Raw genomic sequence first — 18,537 nt, 5'->3', positions numbered from 1 at the left:
TTTGTCATTCTGTGATATTTTCAAGTTTCAGAGTCCATCTGTGTGAATACTCATCAAAGTCCTATCCAAGAGGAGAACAGCCATAAAGCATGTTCTTAACCATGAAAAAAAAATTGCAAAAATGATATGCAAGCTAATTATTAATAAGATTCTGCACAGGTACAACAGTCTGAGTTACACATGTGTTGGGAACTGTTCATTTTCATCAGCTTCAAGCATTAGAGAAAACAACAGGAGGTGTCCAACATCTCACTAAGATCGATCCCAAGGGAAGACAAAGAAAGTTAAACCTCTCAGTATTTTTCTTTATCTTCCATTTTCTATATAATTATCCTATTGTATACGGTTGTTGGCTACTGTGAAATTGAGAATACCAGCCAGATTCTCATCCATTGCAGTTACTTTGTTACTTGTTTTTCTCTTACTTTTTGATATGGCACCAACTTGCATGGTCCCCTTCATGCTGTCTGCTGTGAATGTCTTCTCTTACTCACCTCAGCATCTATTCCTGTCGGTATTACAACGGAATGTCTCCAGAGCAGAGGATACAATGAAAACAATGATTCCTTTAATTTTTGGCTATTTCAGTAGCTCCTTAAAACTATGAACATTATTCTTGTTCCACCCTGTGCACTGGTTATTTGACTACAGATAGATGTGATGTTTATAAAGATCTCTCATAAGACTGAAGCCATTTTAATACTGAATATTGATCTTAGGCAAATTCTGAATGCTTTATGTGCTTTTTTCCCCTTTAGCTTTTGTTCACCGTTATTGTGTTTGTTTGTGAGGATACTGGAAACCTCTGATCATAAAAAGTGCAGGAATGCTATATAAGTTTTAACAAGCAATATAAGCAATTAACAAGTGAACAAACATTTGTATTGTTTATCTGCACACAGCTTAAACAGACGGGCAGCAGCCCTGGTGAAAAGACATACATGTACATATATTAAATACGTCATGAGTAGGAACAAGTCAGTAAAAAGCTGCAGTCGGCAAAATGAAAATTTGGAAAAATTCTAAAAGGTGGTGAGGAAATGCCTCCTGAAATATTATAAAAAACGGATAGTAGCGGGAGGAAATGATGAGCAATGAAGGTCCCAAACTACCTTGTGATTAGGAGAGTTCATGTACGGCCACAAAAGAAACTGCCTTTCTGGGAACGGCATCATCGTTTCAAAAGTACCCAGCTCTTCGGCACTGTCTCTCCTGTTCTCTCTGGGTGCAAACATAAGACCTGTTCTTAAATCAGCAGGCTCAGGGACAGGCTTGTGACTCGTCTGTTTGCAAGAGTTTGAGGCTATCTTGCTTATCCCCTGCTCTTTCACCTGCATATTGGCACCAACTCTCCTTCTGGAAATCCTGCGGAAGAAATGACCGGCTGCCAGCAGGTGAGAGGCGGTGCACGGAGCCGGACAGGCAAACGGAAGGGCGGCAGCCATGTTTTGTTTTGAAGATAACGCCTGGAGCTGCTGCCCTCCACCACTGTTGCTCAGGGATGCTGCCCTGGACGACGCGCCTAGGTTGCGACCCTTCGTTTGTCGGTGCCTCTCTCCATTCATTCCAGGAATTGCAGAGCCGTGGCCATATCCCATTTCCAGGGTGAGCCTACACAGGCCTGTCCACGGCTCAGGGAGCAGCAGATGCAAAGAATAAATTTGTCCTGCTGCAAGGAGAATAACAACAACAAAGGGGTTTGAACAAATGTGCCAGAGTGTTATTTCCAATAAGGCTTATAAACATAATCATCTGTGAACAACAGGGAGTGGGAGCAGAGATACGGAAAGACTGAATCATCCCTCAAAACACAGGGCTCTGCAAACCCTTCCAAGTATCTGGTTTGGATTACTATGCCGAGAGATTCAGCGGGGAAGAGGTATCGCCACTCAGCTCTAGTTTTCTCTCCTATCCTTCTTAGAGCCTAGTCAGAGTCCATCACCAGCTCCTGGGTATATGTGGACCTGCCTGGAGGTATAAAATTGCCCACAAAGAGTTGGAAAGGTTGCAGGGGAGGGCTCTTGTGAAGTTAGCCTTGGTGTGCATGATGGGAACTGGAGGCCGAGAGGAGTGGCCGTGGTGCATTTGCTCTCAGTCACGTCCACCTCGACGGATTATCAGAAGGGCAGACTCTCACAGGTCACCTAGACCTGTCAGAAACTTCTGAAGATTTCACTTTCTCTCTTCTCTGTAGCCAGTGCTTCCACTGATAAAACCTTTTTTAATACCTAACCTGTCTCCCCTCTTACAGTCTAAACCCTGCGCTAATTCTCCAACGCAATGGTTACTGAAGACAGCTTATTAACAACTTTGTGATAGTCCTTAACTGATATCAAGACCATTATTCTTTCCCTGGGTTTTCTCTACAGGAAACGATCCCCCAAACACATCCTTTATTTCTTCTCGCAGGCCCAGGTTACGTTTAGACCCGATCACTCTCGTCGCAGGCTCTCTGCAGACTCTCCCCGACAGCTCTGTGTTTCTATTCGATGCGTGGTAGTAGGAGCTGGCATGCTATTCTGTCTGATGTCCTACCAGAACCAAGCACAGCAGGAAGAAACCGCAGTGTGTCCTGGTTTCGGCTGGGATAGAGTTAATTTTCTTCCTAGTAGCTGGCATAGTGCCGTGTTTTGGATTTAGTATGAGAAGAATGTTGGTAACACACTGACGTTTTAGTTGTTGCTAAGCAGTGCTTACATAGTCAAGGACTTTTCAGCTTCCCATGCTCTGCCAGGTGCACAAGAAGCTGGGAGGGAGCACAGCTGGGACAGCTGACCCAACTGGCCAACATTCCATACCATATGATGTCATGCTCAGTATATAAACTGGGGGAGGGGGCTGGGGGGCAGCGATTGCTGCTCGGGGACTGGCTGGGCATCAGTCGGCGGGTGGTGAGCATCGTGCATCACTTGCTTTGTATATTCTATTATTACTATTACTACTACTATTTTACTTTATTTTATTTCAATTATTAAACTGTCTTTATCTTAACCCATGAGTTTTCTCACTTTTACCCTCCCGATTCTCTCCCCCATCCCACTGGAAGGGGGGAGTGAGCGAGCGGCTGTGTAGTGTTCAGTTGCTGGCTTGGTGTTAAACCACAACACATACTTATTTAAACTCCAGATTTTGTCTTTTTTCACAGCCACATTTACTCAAACTTCCAGAAATGATGCACTTATTGTACTGATGCATTTTATTATCACTTTTTATGTGTAGCATAATAGAGCGTTGTGTAGAATGATACCCAGCTGAAATCACGGCTCCACTTGGGCAAGAGCTGAATTTCAGTCCCACTTTCTACAGTGCTTCTAGCCTTCCCCATGTCTGTCTTCAATTTTCCTACCAAGTATCATTTGTGATTCTCAAAACTTTGCACAGTCTGTGACAAAGCTGTCCCAGGTCTTGGAAGAACAGGCACATATGGGTGAAACCTAAAGATATGGTGAATCCATCTGAATTTTCCTCTCTAAAAGGACATGGATTATCCATGACGTGCCATCCACTGACATGGATTATCCACTAGAAAGTGACTCAGTCCTTGATTTTTTTTCCCAACACTGGTACCGACTGCATACTGGACAAGTTTTCAGACACCTTTAGTCTTAGCCTTCCCATTTAACAAAGATAAAACAGTATTCTTGACATGCTATCACTAGAAACTGGTTATGTATGTTCAAAGTACAACGTTGCTTTTCTTTGATAGAGGAAGTAATTGCCACCCAATGCCTATTTAAATATTGTGAGATCCCATGTTGGATGCTTGTATTGCCTGCTCAGGCCTTTTATGGTCTTAATGGTTTACAGCATCAGCTATCAAATCACAATGTAGACACTATATTATATAGAAATGGGCATTACAGACTAACTCTTATTTAAAATAAGGCTGAAACAATGAACTGAATTAATGATCCAGGAAAACATTTCTGGAGATGCTAAATCCTTAGAGCATAGGGGAATCCATTAGCAAATTTAGCAATGGAGTTAATTTTTCTATTGTCTGCTAACTTAGAAAAATAAAAGCAACACTTGATTAACAATTGATTAATATCTTTGAGGAACAATGTTGCAGTGGCACCCATCCAACAATTGCAACAAAAGGGTCTGCAGGAAGGACATCCTTGTTTTAACTGTTTGCTTTTCAAGGTATGGTAACTTGATGTAGGTCTAAGTGAATAATAACAATAAGAACAACGATGAAGTCACAATATAGAAAGTATGGAAGGGAATTCTTTTGACAGAGCCATAATACTTTAATTTGAATAAATAAATAAAATAATGGAAGAATCGGCTTACTGTCTCTGCAGATATCAAAGAGATTTTATGCCCTGTTCTGGCTGCGTACAACAGACAGAACATTGTTGCAAGACGAAGATGTCCGGTGTCTTGGCACGGTGCAGGGATAAGCAACCCTACAATGACTCTTTTGCAAATCCTGTTATTGCGCTGCATGAAAGAAATTCGTTTGGAAACGGAGCGGGGTGGTATCAGCAATGGGAAAAGGGGCTTGGAATGAGACCTGTGGCTGAAGGGAAGCCAACAGGCAGCCCAAGAAAGGACGCTAAAAAGTAAAACACTGACAAAACTCCCTGACTTGAAGTGGGGGCTATTCAAAACCAAGGTCAGCCCAGAACTCTAAGGACCTAAATAGGAACTCTGTGTTCCTTCAAATGGAGGCATTTATTGATGTATGACTTCATTTGTAGTTTTTACGTTCAGCTTCTGGTTACAGACACAGATTCTGGTTGACTGTTTTCCACGAGGCTGAAAAGCCCTCAAGTATTGAGGATTTTCTCCTGTGAAATTAACATAATCAAATAATTTGTTTCCTTTTTGCTCAATTAAAAAGATCAAGAGGTCTCTCATTGCAAAGCACTCTCCCCAAACCTTAGGTCATTTTTTTTCTCTTGTGCTTTCTCCATAAATGTCCCTGTACCATCTTTTGAAGAACTGGATACAGTAACTTTTTTTGGTCTTGTCAATGCCATAAAAGAAATTTTTTCCTTGCTGTCAGCGTACATCCCATTCTTTTGCTGCAGTACCTTACTGGCAGCACATATGTAATTACTTTGCCTCCCACTTCCTCTACAGAGCCTTCGTTTTCCAAGATAATTTCCCATTCTTTGCATATGACTCTACTTCTAAAAGCATGAATTTATAACTTTACATTTAGTACAGCTAAATGCGTTTTGTGCTGACTAGTTCAAAATAAGCTGAGTAGCTTATGAACTTCCCTGCGTGGCCTCCTTTGCCTTACATGAGCATACCACACTTATGAGACACCCATATAGCTCACATGGATCTCCTGGCTTTTTTCCAGGATGCTACACGTGTTATTAACTACCTCTAGGACAGATAATGCTGTAAAGCATCAATATGGAGTCTCTTCACATTTTAAAGGTTTACTAGGTCAAGATAAGAAGACTAGAGGATGTAGTCTGGGAGGAAGGAGGCAGGAGGACTGAGTAACTCTTTGTAGTGAGGTTTTCTTCCTTTCCTTCCCAGATATTTCTGATTAATGTTGCCATGTCTGTGGCAACGCTGTGTTTTCTGACCTGCCTGCCACAGCGAACGATGGGTGTTTGCCAAAGACGGAGGAGGGAGGTGTATGAATTGTACCTTTGCTCATGCAAATCTGAAAATAGTTGCCACTCAGCTGACCGCTACTGAAGCTCAGCAGAAAGCAGAGGCAGAAACAAATTCTGCAGTGCACTCAGTGTCAGCCTTGCGATAAGCCGGGTAAGGTAACCATTTCAATAGAGAGATCATCACTGGATCCTCTTCTGTTTCACACAAGAATCATCAGAGAATAGCAGAGAGAACTGCGTTCTTCTGAGATGAACACAGCGGGGTCCCTGTCAAAGCCCTCCGCCCTCATGTTGTTCCAAAGTTGCGATTAAGTGCTGGACACCAGAACTGGCACGCAGTTGTTTCCCTCGGGTCCTCACAAACAGTAATGCAACCCTCCGATTCTTTTTTTTTTTAAAAACCTTTTAGCTTTCTTCATACCACGGTACGCAAATAACCGTTTTATGTCCTCCCACCACTCCCCTGGGCACTGCACGGATCCTACATGGAAAGCTGCCCTATGCACATCGTGCGAAAAGGCTTATTAACAACGCAGGCACCCGCAGCCGTGCGGGGAGCGGTGCGGGAGGGCTTCTTGCCGGCTGACGGGGGTCCCCGTGGGAGACCCCTGCCCGGGCGGCCGGAGGGCGTTCGCGGCCTGTGCCTGCGTGAGGGCGGCTGGCGCACTGACCGCGCCAACGGGGTTACGAGGACCTACGTCTCCTCTGGCCGGTGGCCTGTTGGTGGGGGTTTTTTTTCCCTCCTACCCCCTCGTTAACAACCGGAGCTGCCCTCCGAGGCCCTGCCCGGCCCGGGGAGCGGGCGGGTGGGACAGGAGCCCTGAGCCCGCGTGTGTGCGGGCCGGGCGGGAGCCTGCCAGCCGGTGCCTGCCCGCGGGCTGAGGTGCCGCCGTGCCCGCACCCTCGCACATGCTCACTGGGGCGCCGCGGGAGTCTGGGCATGTGCAGAGCGGGCCGGGCCGCTCGCCGCGCCCGCCGCGCCCCGGGGCTCCGGCCGCCGCCGCCCGCCCGCTGCCAGGTGAAGCCGCGCTAGGTGGGGCGGAGCGGGGCAGCCGCTGGCCGGTGGCGGCGAGGCAGGATGAACAGCTCCGACGAGGAGAAGCAGCTGGAGCTCCTCGCCAGCCTGAAGGACCAAGGTAGGGGCGGGCGGTGCCGTCGCCGCCTCCGGCGCTGGAGAGAGCGGCTCCCCCTCCGCCGCCGCGGGCCTGGGCTCGGCCGGCGGGAGCGCGGCCGCCGCGGGGCGGCGTGAGGCGGCGTGAGGCGAGGGCTCCGCGCCCGGCGGCGCGGGGGGACGGGGCGCGTCAGGACGGGCGCGGCCTGCGCCGGGAGGGGCGGCTGCGGCCTGGGCGTCCCCCAGCCCCGCGATCAGATCCCCTCTCGTTCCCAGGCCCCTTTCTCTGACCACGCAGAGAGGGGAAGAAAAAAGCCATAACAAAATAAATCGGGGGAGTGAAACGTTTGGGCTGTTCCCCTTGTCGGTGCCCGTCCCCGCTGCCTCGCCTCCACACAGGTGCTCTCGGCTGAAGCTGGGTGAGCGCGGGCGTCGCGGTGGCCGACGGTGGGTTGGGGTGAGGGCCGGAGGCTGAGGTGCCGTAGCGCACGGGCTGTCACCGCTGTCAACCCGGGCCTTCCTGCCCGGCGTTGAGTCTAGCCCGCCTGCTGGTAACGGGTGCACGGCTAAGGGCTGGCGTTGATCCCCCGGCCCCGGCGGTACCGGTGAGCCCGGGTGTCTGGCTGACTCCAGGAGGTGAAAGTCCGTCTGCCTCGCTGTCTCTCTGCGGAGCTGAGCTTCCCGTGGAGTGCCTGGCTGCGCCTGACCTGGCGTCGTGTCCTGTCTCCCGCTCCGCGTTGCCGAATCCGATACTAACCCAACCCAGCAAACGCCCCCCGTCCCCTCAGTGTGCAAACTTCCCGCCAGTAGCTCAGGGCTCGCCCTGATAAGGCATAGGTTTCTGTAGAGCCTTTGTATTTGCAGTGTCAATGAAAGGAAGCACTTGTCCTGGGCTGGTCTGGTTCCCTGTGTGAGTCACTCTCGGTGCTTTTGTAGAAAAGTCCAGTACTTCAGCTCTGTAGATGTCCAGCTTCATGAGTGCGTACTTTGGCTCGGAAACTAAAACATTGTAATATTTCATCTTTTTTAAGAAGGGGCATGGAAAAGAGCTTGGATGCTCAAAAGGCAGCCCATTTTTTAACTTCCCTGGTCAGTCTGTCCCCAAACTAGGTTGGTCCAGCAAAGTTTCTGCCTTGGTTAAGTAGGTAGAAGAACCAGCATTACCAGCCGTTTGAATTGTGGACATCTGCCTCTGAGCACGCATCAAGTGATCGGTGTGCCTCCTGCCTCACAGCTTCTTGTGCAGTAGGTGCAGAGTAGCAACGCTGTAATTAGCAGCTGGTAATTCCCACAGCTGCGTTCTCCTGGTCTCCTGCGAGCCTGGGAGGAGCTGTTTGGAAAGGACCTGTTGGACAAAGTTGTGTAAAAGAGTGAAATTATGGGGGTGTGATCGGCGCCCCTTTTTCTGTCATTCATTCTGACCATAAATGTGCTCGGCCACCTTTGCTGTATAGCAGAAGCTTTTCTTAAACAAATTTCAGCTGGGTATTTATGAACTATTTATGACTTGCTTTGGCACTTCTTTTTTTGGTTGTTCCTGTACACTCAACATTGTACATTCATGATTACTAGCTGCGCTGGGTAGATTCTGACTTACGAGGATTTCAATGGGTGTAAAATTCATTATAATCTTATAGCTGTGTGTTTTGATAATACGGGTCCAAAAAATAAGGCTAAAAATCTGTTTTTTTTACTGACTGACTGCTTCCCTCCAGTACTGTTGGCTCCAGAGGAGTTGTTTGTGCCAAAAGGACAGTTGCTAAAATGACAATCATCAGTTGCAAAAAAGGCAAGTTTGGGTTATTCTTTAGAGAAATCCTAGCCTCTTGAAATTGGTTAGATTGGGGCTTCAGTTCCGATGTCTGAAAGTCTTCTGGTCCAGTAGACTGAGTATCCTTTAATGTCTAATGAAATTTTACGGGACTGCAGGAATTAGTTCAAGGGAAAGTTGCTGTAACTTGAGGACTGGCTGTCCCAGATCCACTCAAGCTGTTGAAATAGAAACTGTACTCGGCAGAACCTGTCCTGTAAGGCACTGTTCTTGGTAGATGTTTGTCCCCAAACCTAGGAGTTGTAGTATGTTGTTGTGAGGCTAACGAACGTTTTTGTAATTGTATGGCTGGTGAGAAAGTTGTTTTATATGGGCGAAAAGTTACCCAGTGGAAAACTTTTGAAAATACTCTTTTATATGCTGTTTTGCATCTAAAACAATGCCAAATTATGGTAGCACACTGTAATTAAATTAGTAGTTAAATTATGTTAACTGACAAGTCTGAGGTGCCCAAAGTGAAGAGTCTGAGTGATGAAAAGGTAATGAGATGCATAAAATTATTGTAACAGTAATGACCTAAATATTGTTACCATAGGTAAGTAAATTTGCTTCCTCTATATACCGTAAATTTGAATATATAGTTTCCCCTCCATTCTTATTGATAACAAAACAAGGCTATTTTAGATACTAACAACTTTCCGCAAGTAATTTTAGGATGCTCTGTTAAACAGAGGCAGCATGAAAAGAGGAGGAAAAAAAGTCTTTTATTTTTCCTCTCTACTGCTTCCAGGTGTAGATAACAGTATTACTTCAGAAATAAATGCAGTTGGTGGAAGGATCTGCTGTCTCTGAATATTTGGGGTGCCGGGTGTACGTACTTTTTAGGAGTCCTATCTTTATTGCATTCAAAGTGGCATATGGCCTCAGATCACTGTAACATTATGATCTGTAGTCAGGTTTCTGAAAAACACCTTTTGATTTGAAGGGGTTTCAGAGAACATTCGTTCAGTAGCCCTTGTTTGGTTTCTCTTTCAGCATGTGTTTTTCTAGTCTTGAGAAACTTGCCTGACACCAGGTAACTAAACTGTCTGAGAAGTGATGCGGCAGGTGGAGGGGCAGGCGGACAGCGGCGTACGTGGCTGATTGCTGTCACGTTTCAAGTACTGCTTACACTTTCCCTAAACAAGGTCAGTAGATTGATCCTGAGGCAGGTGTTTCGTAGCTGCCCGCTCAATTCTCAGCGGCAGCTGTGATGCTGACTGGTGTCTGGGCAAATTCACTTGGCTGTTTGGCAGAGCTCTGAACGGCAACAAAGACGCTGAAGCTGTCTGTGTGCAAGATATGCTTATCTTTCACCCGTGCTGAATTTTCCAAGTCCTGTGTGTTAGACTCAGATACCTGATACCGATCACTCTTCGGCTTGCTCCATTACCAAGTTTAAGGTGAGCATCATGAAGAAACACGATCTCTGTATTAATGATATTTAGGACTTAAAAGTATTGTTTGAGTTTTAATGCTGTGAATAGCTTTCTGAGATAGCTTGGTTAGATAAAGCAAATACGCTATGAATATTAGTATTACCTAACTGTACTCTAAGTGATATTTCCAGCAGTGCACATTTCTGTTCAACTGGCCCATGTTCCTATGGTGAGACTTAAAATTGAAACAAAAACAAATCAAGTGGGCAAAATCTTGCATTATTAATGGTTGGTTGTAGAACCTGAGGAACAGTAGCAAACTGACTAACAGCTGCATTGTAACAGCAGTTGGTTACCTGCCTGGACGGTTGCCTTGTTTGTCTTTGGTTTTATTGGCACTGCTGGTACTTTGCCCTTAAAGACAGAGTCATCTTCCTCAGTGGTCACTTTTTTGTTCGGCTGAAAACAGGAGTCAGCAACTGGACTTCTGGAGTTATAAACTAGGTAAAATTACACTTCAGCTGCCACTGTCATAGTCACACTTTTGGTCACTTTGCTAAATTACAGTGGTTAACAACTACTCTTAACTACACATATACTAAACATGTTTATGTAGCCTGGATTTTCTTCATCGGTTTTAAAGGTCTTATCTTTTTCTGTGTTTGTTTTTTCTGTGTTTGTTGGCTGGATTTAATGAAGTGTAATGATTTTCAATCTCTAGTCCCAAGCACTATGGCTCTGTATGATTTTTTTTTTTTTAAAAGATCTCTTTGATCTCTTAAAAAAAAAAAATAGTGCCAGAAACTTTGAACAAGGGAATACCGTGTATCTTCTAAAGAACAGACTGTCAGTCTGGCATAAATATCTGAGAGTAGTACTTTTTAAGTATATGCTATTGACAAGCTCTTAATGTGATTTGACAAATTTATTCTTCTTTGTGGCACAGGGGTAATTTTTATGGCCAGAGGAATTCCTTTGTTTAGGGTGGGATATCTTGTTGGCTGCTGCATTCCCCTCTGTAGTCATCTGCTCTATAGGTTATTTTTTTCCCCCATGTACCTGTGTATGGGTGTTCATACACAGCAGTCATCATTCCCCAACAAAACCCATCCTGCTTGAATGTTTTCTTCATTTATTAGAGTTTAAAAGTGTTTCCCACTTCCGTTTCTTGTGTTGAACCATACCTGTTTTTCAGAAACTTGTGAAGGCAAATCTTTTGCTGTGAGCTTAGTGGTTGGGCTTTATCAGGCAGTGGTGTGTTTAATTTCCCTGTCCAGTTTCCAGGAAGCTGTAAGATTGCAGGATGCAAATTCGGGGGCTCATTAAAAAAAATTATTTGTACACACTTTTTACAGATTTGAATGAAATCAAAGCATGTGGGAACACAGATGCAGGATCTGGCTTACAGTATTTGTACTTAACACTTACCTCTGTATACTTAGATGCATGATTTTTATTTGTTTATTTTTTTAAGAACTGTTTGGTAACTGAATCTTATAGGTATCAGCTAGTGCAACTGATACGTGACCAAAAGCTTGGTTTGGCCATGTAAGCTTTAGGCCTCATAATAGGTTTGTATGTTCTGACTCAAGATTTGGAGGGATTGTAAAGTAATGGGTATAATGCCATCACATACATTCACCTTTACACAAGCCCATATGCGCTTGTTCCTCAGCTCCAGCTCTCTTTCGTGGGGGCCCAGGAGATGTTAAAAATGCTGCCCAGGCATCACTTAGAAGTAGTTTGCACATGGCTAGTGCTGCTGATGCCACACCGTGTCCAGCTGAAACAGAGATCATCTGGCTTTAGCAGAAGAGATCTTTGAGCCTAAAACTGGGAACAAGAGAAAAATTGAGCCCTTTTGACTTTTCTTTATGCTCTTGACAGCAATTCACGGGTCATGTGCATCCTTTGCTTGTAGGGAGACCATTGCTATTTGAGAGGTGGTTTGTACAACAGGCTTGGCCCGACTCTTCCTATTCCAGGTGCGCTGGGATGAGGAGGGTGGTGGCAGCAGTCCCATTAAAGCTTTTGGTGCAGTGTTGCTGTCAGGGGTAATTCTCTCTTTAATGATATATCCAAACCTGCAAAAAGCCAGATGTTAGTTTACTGCTACCAACAAAAAATGACTTCATTAGGATAGCTTGTTTCATCTGGAGCGAAGGACTTCTTGCACTGTAAGCTCTTTCTCTTGCCTGTACCGGCAAAGACATGGTTGGTCCGTAGTCTGGAAGAATAAATACTGGAATGACACTTGCTTTCTTTGACAGGTCTACTTACTTTTTGATTAAATAAGTAGGTTTGAAATGCTGAAGTGGTATTACTTGTTGCTTTGGCATGGAAGGGCTCTCAATCTACTTGAAGGCCACCCTGGTTTGCAATGTAAATGCTAAATTATATGCATGTAGCATTTCAGGTTGTTTTTTTAATTTGTATCTTTTTAATGCACAGCTTTAGAAAAGAGGTTGATGAATTTTTTAGAGTAGGAAGAGTCTTGCCACCTGACTCTGTGTAAATGAAGATGTCTTTTCTGTTGTTCACTGGGAATTATAGTCATTACATACTTTTACCCTTATGACCTTGTTTTACTAATAAGTGCTTTTTAGCCATAATAAGTATCTAATATATAAACCACCTAATTTAGATAATACATATCTTCTGTTAGCAAATCCAGATTCAGGAGACACAGGTTCACAACTAAAAATAAAAAGACTAAGATATAATTAAAGGAGCTTCTGTATACAAAGTTACCTGCTTAATTTAATACAGATAAAATGCATTGATGCATGTTGACAGGACAGTCTCTTTTGGCCAGCTGAGCTGAGGAGTGAGTAGTTGGTGAATGAGCATGGTCATGTTATGAAGGAGCATGCTGTGTTCACTCATGTTGGCTATTTTGTGGTTTGACTCTTTTACAGTAAGAGCAGGGTGGGCTGGGAATGTATTTTGGGTGGGTTAAGAGCTATAGCCCAAAATATTCTGTTCTTTTCTCCTTTTTCCAGCCTTTTTCTTTCCTTAGTCTTGAAATTAAGTTGTAGTGTTGAGCTGTATGAAGGTAGCCTGAAGCAAAGATATGTGATTTGGATCCTGATAAATTGTTTATATAATACTGCTGTACATCAGGAATAATTCTATTAAGGACAAGCTTGAGTTAGTATCAGACAGTGACAATATCTCAGGAGGTCTCTGATACATATTTATTACAGTTCTTCAGGATTCACTGGAGGCTAATGAGTACAATGTGGGCATTTTACTATCAATATATGTGACAATATTGATTCTTTGAGAAAATTATGTTTAATTCTGGCATTCTAGTAGCATCTAGATGCTTTAGTAAAGCATCTTGTTTGTTTCATTCACCACTAATTTATTGGAAAGCGATATCTTTATTCTAGGGTAATTTATATATCGCATAATCTGATTGAGTCAGGATGAGATGTAACAAGTTTTGAGATGCTTAGGTACTGTTGTCGTGTATATTGTGTGAGAGCCTTCAGAGGTCAAGGAGAAAAAATAGTCCTGTCTCTCAGAGAAGGTTTAGGGAAGTCCTCATATAGCAGGATTTATGGCTTGTCAATCTATAGATGAGTGATCAATCTATAAATGAGTGATAATGGTACCTCCTAATATATCAAAGAGGTTTTAAGGCTCAATAATCTATATGAGATTTGGAACACGTAAATTGTTGCTTAGTGCTGCTGGTATTAATTGTTCTAGGGTAGTTCTAGAGCAGAGATAATTGTCACCTTTATGCCATTTAGTGCTTCAGTGAGGGTTATGTAGACTCTTGGGGTTTTTTGAGATGGCCTCAAAACTTCCTTGTACATAAAACACTTGAAAAACTTTGTATAAGAACTTCCCAATAACACCCCCCTCTAATGTTCAAAAAAAGAAAAAAATCCACCAGCTTTCCAGTCACACTTCATAACTTCTATGTCATTTTCTGCCTTTGCAGAGAATCTGGTATCTTCTTTTGTTTGAGAGCCCTGGAAATTTTTCAACACTTGCTGGTAACAGCAGAGCTGAGATTCTGGCTAAGAGATTTCTAGTATTCCTCAGTTTCCCTTTCCAGTTAATATAGTCTGCAGGGTCTTGCCATTTCCCCGTTGCTGGTCGGGGCACATGAGGAGCAGAGTCCTGTGTTTTGAGTTCCTAGCCCAGGAGCTAATACTGCTGTCTGTATCCAGACTTCATGTACCTCAGTCCTGCATCTCTAAAATGAAATGATCTTGGAGAAAAGAGGAATTAGGATAATTTCAGTTTTTTACATCTGAGGTACTTCTGTGCAGCTGCTGAGAGTAATGGGCATGCTGAAGGCAAGCAGAACAGTGGTGCTGTGGACCTAGCTTTCAGGAGTGAGTTGAATTAGTTTTATTTCAACAGATTTTGAAACACTGGGGAGGGGAGAGAAGAGGGACGTCACAAGAGTGTAAAGTGTAACTTGACTTGTAAAAGCTTCCTGTTTGAAACAGTTTAACTATCTAAAGCTAGAAAGGGCTAGTAGGTTTTCACGTGGCTAATCTACCAGACTTTACAGAAGAAGAAACTCCAACATCTCTGCTATCATCAGCTGAAAACTCTATATTCATACCCTTTATCCAGTTTTAATTAAGTTGGCTTGGAATAACACCTGTACACTAGTGTAGCTTCTGTTAGGTACAAGAGAAAATTTGAGGAGATACCGAGGGGCTGCAATAAGATGTAGAGTAATGTCAACAGCCCTCTCATTTTATTCTTGCAGTGTGCATCTTAAAGACTGAAAAATGTTCCTTTCTAGCAAGATTTGTTTCTCTAAGGTTTGAAGGCGTATTCAGCTTCTAGTGACAATAAAATTTCTATGGTCTTGAAGGCCAAACAGCCATATGGGACACACTGAAAGAACAATAGAATTGGGAAGTTAGGGCAACGATGGCACGTCCCTAAGGTAGTAAAATAAAAAGTTAAAAAGGGCACACAAAAATACACAGTAAACTGGAAGCCTAATTGGTAGCTGATCGATTGTTTCTGCATATTATTTACTGGTTTGAAACAATGGACCTCCAGCATCCTGGAGGTTGATCCCTTCCCTGCTGATCCCTGCAGCTGAGTTCTTGTGTGATCTTGGGCAAATCATACAATCTTTTCATGTCTCCACTGTGGAGGTTACAGAAGAAAAATCTCTCATAGGACTCTTGTTGAAAGAAAATGTTAATAAATAAATAAAGCGCTCAGCTACTCTGGAGGTACATATGTGTAACATTATTGCATTAACCGTGCTTTCTAGCATGGATCTGTAACCTGAGCCAGTGTGGGTTTAAAATGGTGACTGCAAGCCAGTACATTCACCTTGTAATTTTTGAACTCAGTCAATAAGGTTGTTTAACTCTCCATTGATCAAAAATTGATTGTTTTGGGAGCCACCATCTTTTTCAGACACTTTCCAATTACTTCAATTCTAAAAGGATATCCAGTTCATCCATAGGCTATTAATGAAGTTTACGACCCATGTTATTTAAGAAGTCTATGTAGATAGCCAGAAGAGCTTTAAAATGAATGAAATGGAGAACTAATTTGGATAAAGTAGGTGCTGCAATATTAACTTTTTTCTTTTTTTCTTTTTCCTTGTATAGCTATTGGTGAATATGAAGAGCTTAGAGCGGAGAATAAGAAAACGAAAGAGGAGGTTTGTATCTATTGATTATTTCTTTAATACTAAAATGCTAAATATCGGAACCTCTGGGAGGTTCTTGTCTGCTTTTGTGAGCTCAGCTGATTACAACACTTGTCACTCGTAAGTACTACTTGTATACCTATATGTATTAAGGAGCAATGAATGCAACTCCCAGCAGCTATTCTAGCTGTCCCACTCCAGAAATGTTGCTATAAATATACATACATATTTTAAATGATTGCTGCTATAGCCAGTTTGCATATGGTTACAATGTGAGCACAGACCAACTCAAGTGTTTAGATATTCTAAGGAAAACTTGTTTTTCTTGGGTCTAAACCTTGTTTTGTTACAACTTGATTTGCACAGTGGAACTTACAGAAGAGAAAACAGAACAACTCCTCCCCTCACCCAGCCCTTCTGAAAATTCAGAATGTAGGAATATGATTTCTGAAGGTATTTGAAGTCTTTCTGCCTGCCCCACCCCCCAAAAAAACCCCAACTTTTAATAGGAGAGCAAGATGTCTTATCTCAACTTGCAGAATGGTACTGCAGCGTAGAACAGATTTGCAGCGTATCACATATCCTTCTGTGAAATCTGTGTGCCTGTCCAACTTGAAAAGAGGCTTTGAATGTATGGGCTGAACTTCATATATTACTGCAGGCTTCATTTTTTTAATGTTCAGAGATACTGGAGTATCTTTCTAGATTGTTCATTGTAATTATGATACACTGTCTTCCTAGTAGTAAAATTAAGCACGTTTGGCAAGGTAGCTCTTCCCACCCAGGAACTCTTGTTCATTCAACACACCTGCTGTCTGCGAGGAGGCCAACAGGAGCAGAGAACTCTGAGAGGTTTGGTGGCAGTGTTGTGTTGCATAAATCCATGTCAATGTGCAAAAGTTTTTTAGCAGATACCAGCCAAAAGAAACTGTGGCCAGTAAAAGCCTCTTATCAGTTCTAGATAGTGAGGAAGGCAGAGGAGTCAGTGCTACACCGTACTGTAAACAGAAAATTCTCCTTTCTCCAGTATTAGTGAGCTGAAGATGCAAGAAACATTTTAGTTTTCAAATCCCTGTTAGCTGCCGAGGCATGTAGGTTTAATTTAGCTTTTTCTGAAGTCATTTCTGAAGGGTCACGTTTAGTTCAGTTGTTATAAACGTTGCAATTCAAGGCTGTATTGGGAAGACCTTGTCCTTAACTACTTTCTTATTATTAAAGAAAACTTGAAGCTTATCTTCACATTACACTTCAGCAATGATTATGTGTATTTCCACTGAGCTCAGCATATTGTGCTTCACTCCCTCCTACCGTGACCTTCTTGTCTTTTTTACTGTGCTTGTTACTGCATTCCTGTTCTGCTGTCCTACACCAGCGCCTCAGATACCCCAGGAAACCTGTCCTCTATTTTCGCTGTTTGGAAGACTGTGGCAATTCATCTCCTAGAGCTCAGAAGAAAAGGAGAGTGAAACTAAATTAGACTAAGAGTCCATCTAGCCCAGTATCCTGTCCCTGACAGCAACAGAGAGGGAGGAGTGCAAGAGCATGTATAACACCTCCACAGAGTACTCTTCTAGTCTCCAAACCACTTGTCTGGGGACTTCCTCAGCTGCATGTGGTTTCCGTGTGTTCTGCTCTCCACAGCGCTCTTCCTTGAATTTGTCCTGTCCCCCCACAAGCCCGTGCTGGTTGTTGGCTTCCATCACATGTGAGAAGTTCCACACCAGGACTGTCGACTGCATGAAAAACAGGCTTCCAGCTTTGCCCTGAACCCAAGCCCTGCTAGCTTTGGTGTTTCTTCCACAAAGTTTGTTTAGGTTGGGGGGCGAGTGGAATGAGGAGGCTTTCCTTGAGCTGTATTTTTATTTAGAAAATTTTTTTCTTCAAAGGCAATTCTGATGAAAAATTTTGTCACCAAAATTGAGATGAATTGAGATGTTCCGAGGTTGTTTCTTGCATTCTGCTCTTCTTCCGTCCTTGCTCCTCTCTCTCACAAGACTTCTTTCCTATAGCTGCATATCTCTACCCACTCCTGTGTGTTTTTTCTGAAGGTTGGTATGATGTTTTTCAGAATAGTTGCATAACAACTGAAAATCCTCCAACCCTGAGCACATGGGGATTACATCCCCAGTCGGGCAAATTAGTTAAGCACGTGCTCAGGGTTGGAGGATTTTCAGTTGTTATGCAAGTATTCTCCATCCAAGAACCTCCATCCTGCAAATTGGTGTGCTTGTGTAAGCAGTCCTGCTTAATTGTTTAAGTGCTTGGACTCAAGTGGTTAAGTGTGAGGCCCTAAGTGCATTTCTTTTACAAAAAAAAGAATCTACTGATACAGAGTTCATGGTTATGTTTGCTTACAGTGCCAATACTGGAAGAAACTATTCCTCCTGTTATTGCAGGGCTGGATAATCCTGAAAGCTCGTTAGCGTTTCTCTAACTTCGTATCTTAGTTTATGCTTTGCAGGATCAAAACTGATATTGGAGGAAGTATAGCACAGGCTGTCTCTGCCTGTGGGTCTGGGAGGCTGTGGGTGACTTCTGTTCCAGTTTCTGACACTGTCTGTCAGCGTGAGTGTAAGCAAATGGCTTCCTCTGTATCAATTGTGGTCACATAATTGTATCGATAGGAGGAAGAGAAGAGAGAATTATTTTTTTAGAAAAAGATTTGCAGATTATTTGTGGAAAGTACCACACAGGAGTTAGACAGCAGTCTGTATGTATGTGCTTTTGACACACTCAGTGGAATTTTTTCCTAAGTCACCAGTACACTTGTACGGCTCTGAAAGATGAGCTGTGTCATGGAGAAATGATCCTAGTTTATATTAGAAACATGGAACTTGGTGCATAATGGGCAACTAACTTAAAATAAGATGTAATTTTAATTTTTGAAAATTTATGCTCTTTGTTCCGTATTTTTTCTTAAGATTAGAAAGTAAATTGGCTTTGACGTAGGTTGCTTTGTTCAAAGCACTGTTGCTTAAAAGGATGCTAATAACCATGAA

The 18,537-nt window shown here is 43.2% G+C and overlaps 1 protein-coding gene across 2 annotated transcripts in view; it reads left to right on the top strand.

The window, feature by feature from the left end:
- Positions 1 to 6,506: 6,506 nt before the first annotated feature.
- The window catches only part of SHTN1 (shootin 1), a 66,300-nt gene continuing 54,269 nt past the window's right edge, over positions 6,507 to 18,537 (top strand). The window contains exons 1-2 of one of the 2 annotated variants that reach the window (XM_075155140.1): positions 6,507 to 6,724; positions 15,498 to 15,550. In XM_075155140.1, coding sequence (XP_075011241.1) covers positions 6,667 to 6,724; positions 15,498 to 15,550 — 111 coding nt within the window. In that variant the 5' untranslated portion in view covers positions 6,507 to 6,666. The remainder of the gene's footprint in view (positions 6,725 to 15,497; positions 15,551 to 18,537) is intronic. The other variant, XM_075155141.1, reaches the window with a different exon arrangement.

The sequence above is a fragment of the Calonectris borealis genome, chromosome 7 (assembly GCF_964195595.1).
Source record: "Calonectris borealis chromosome 7, bCalBor7.hap1.2, whole genome shotgun sequence".
NCBI lineage: Eukaryota > Metazoa > Chordata > Aves > Procellariiformes > Procellariidae > Calonectris > Calonectris borealis.
Note: the sequence above shows the minus strand (reverse complement) of the source record. Positions and strands in the feature narration are given on the sequence as shown.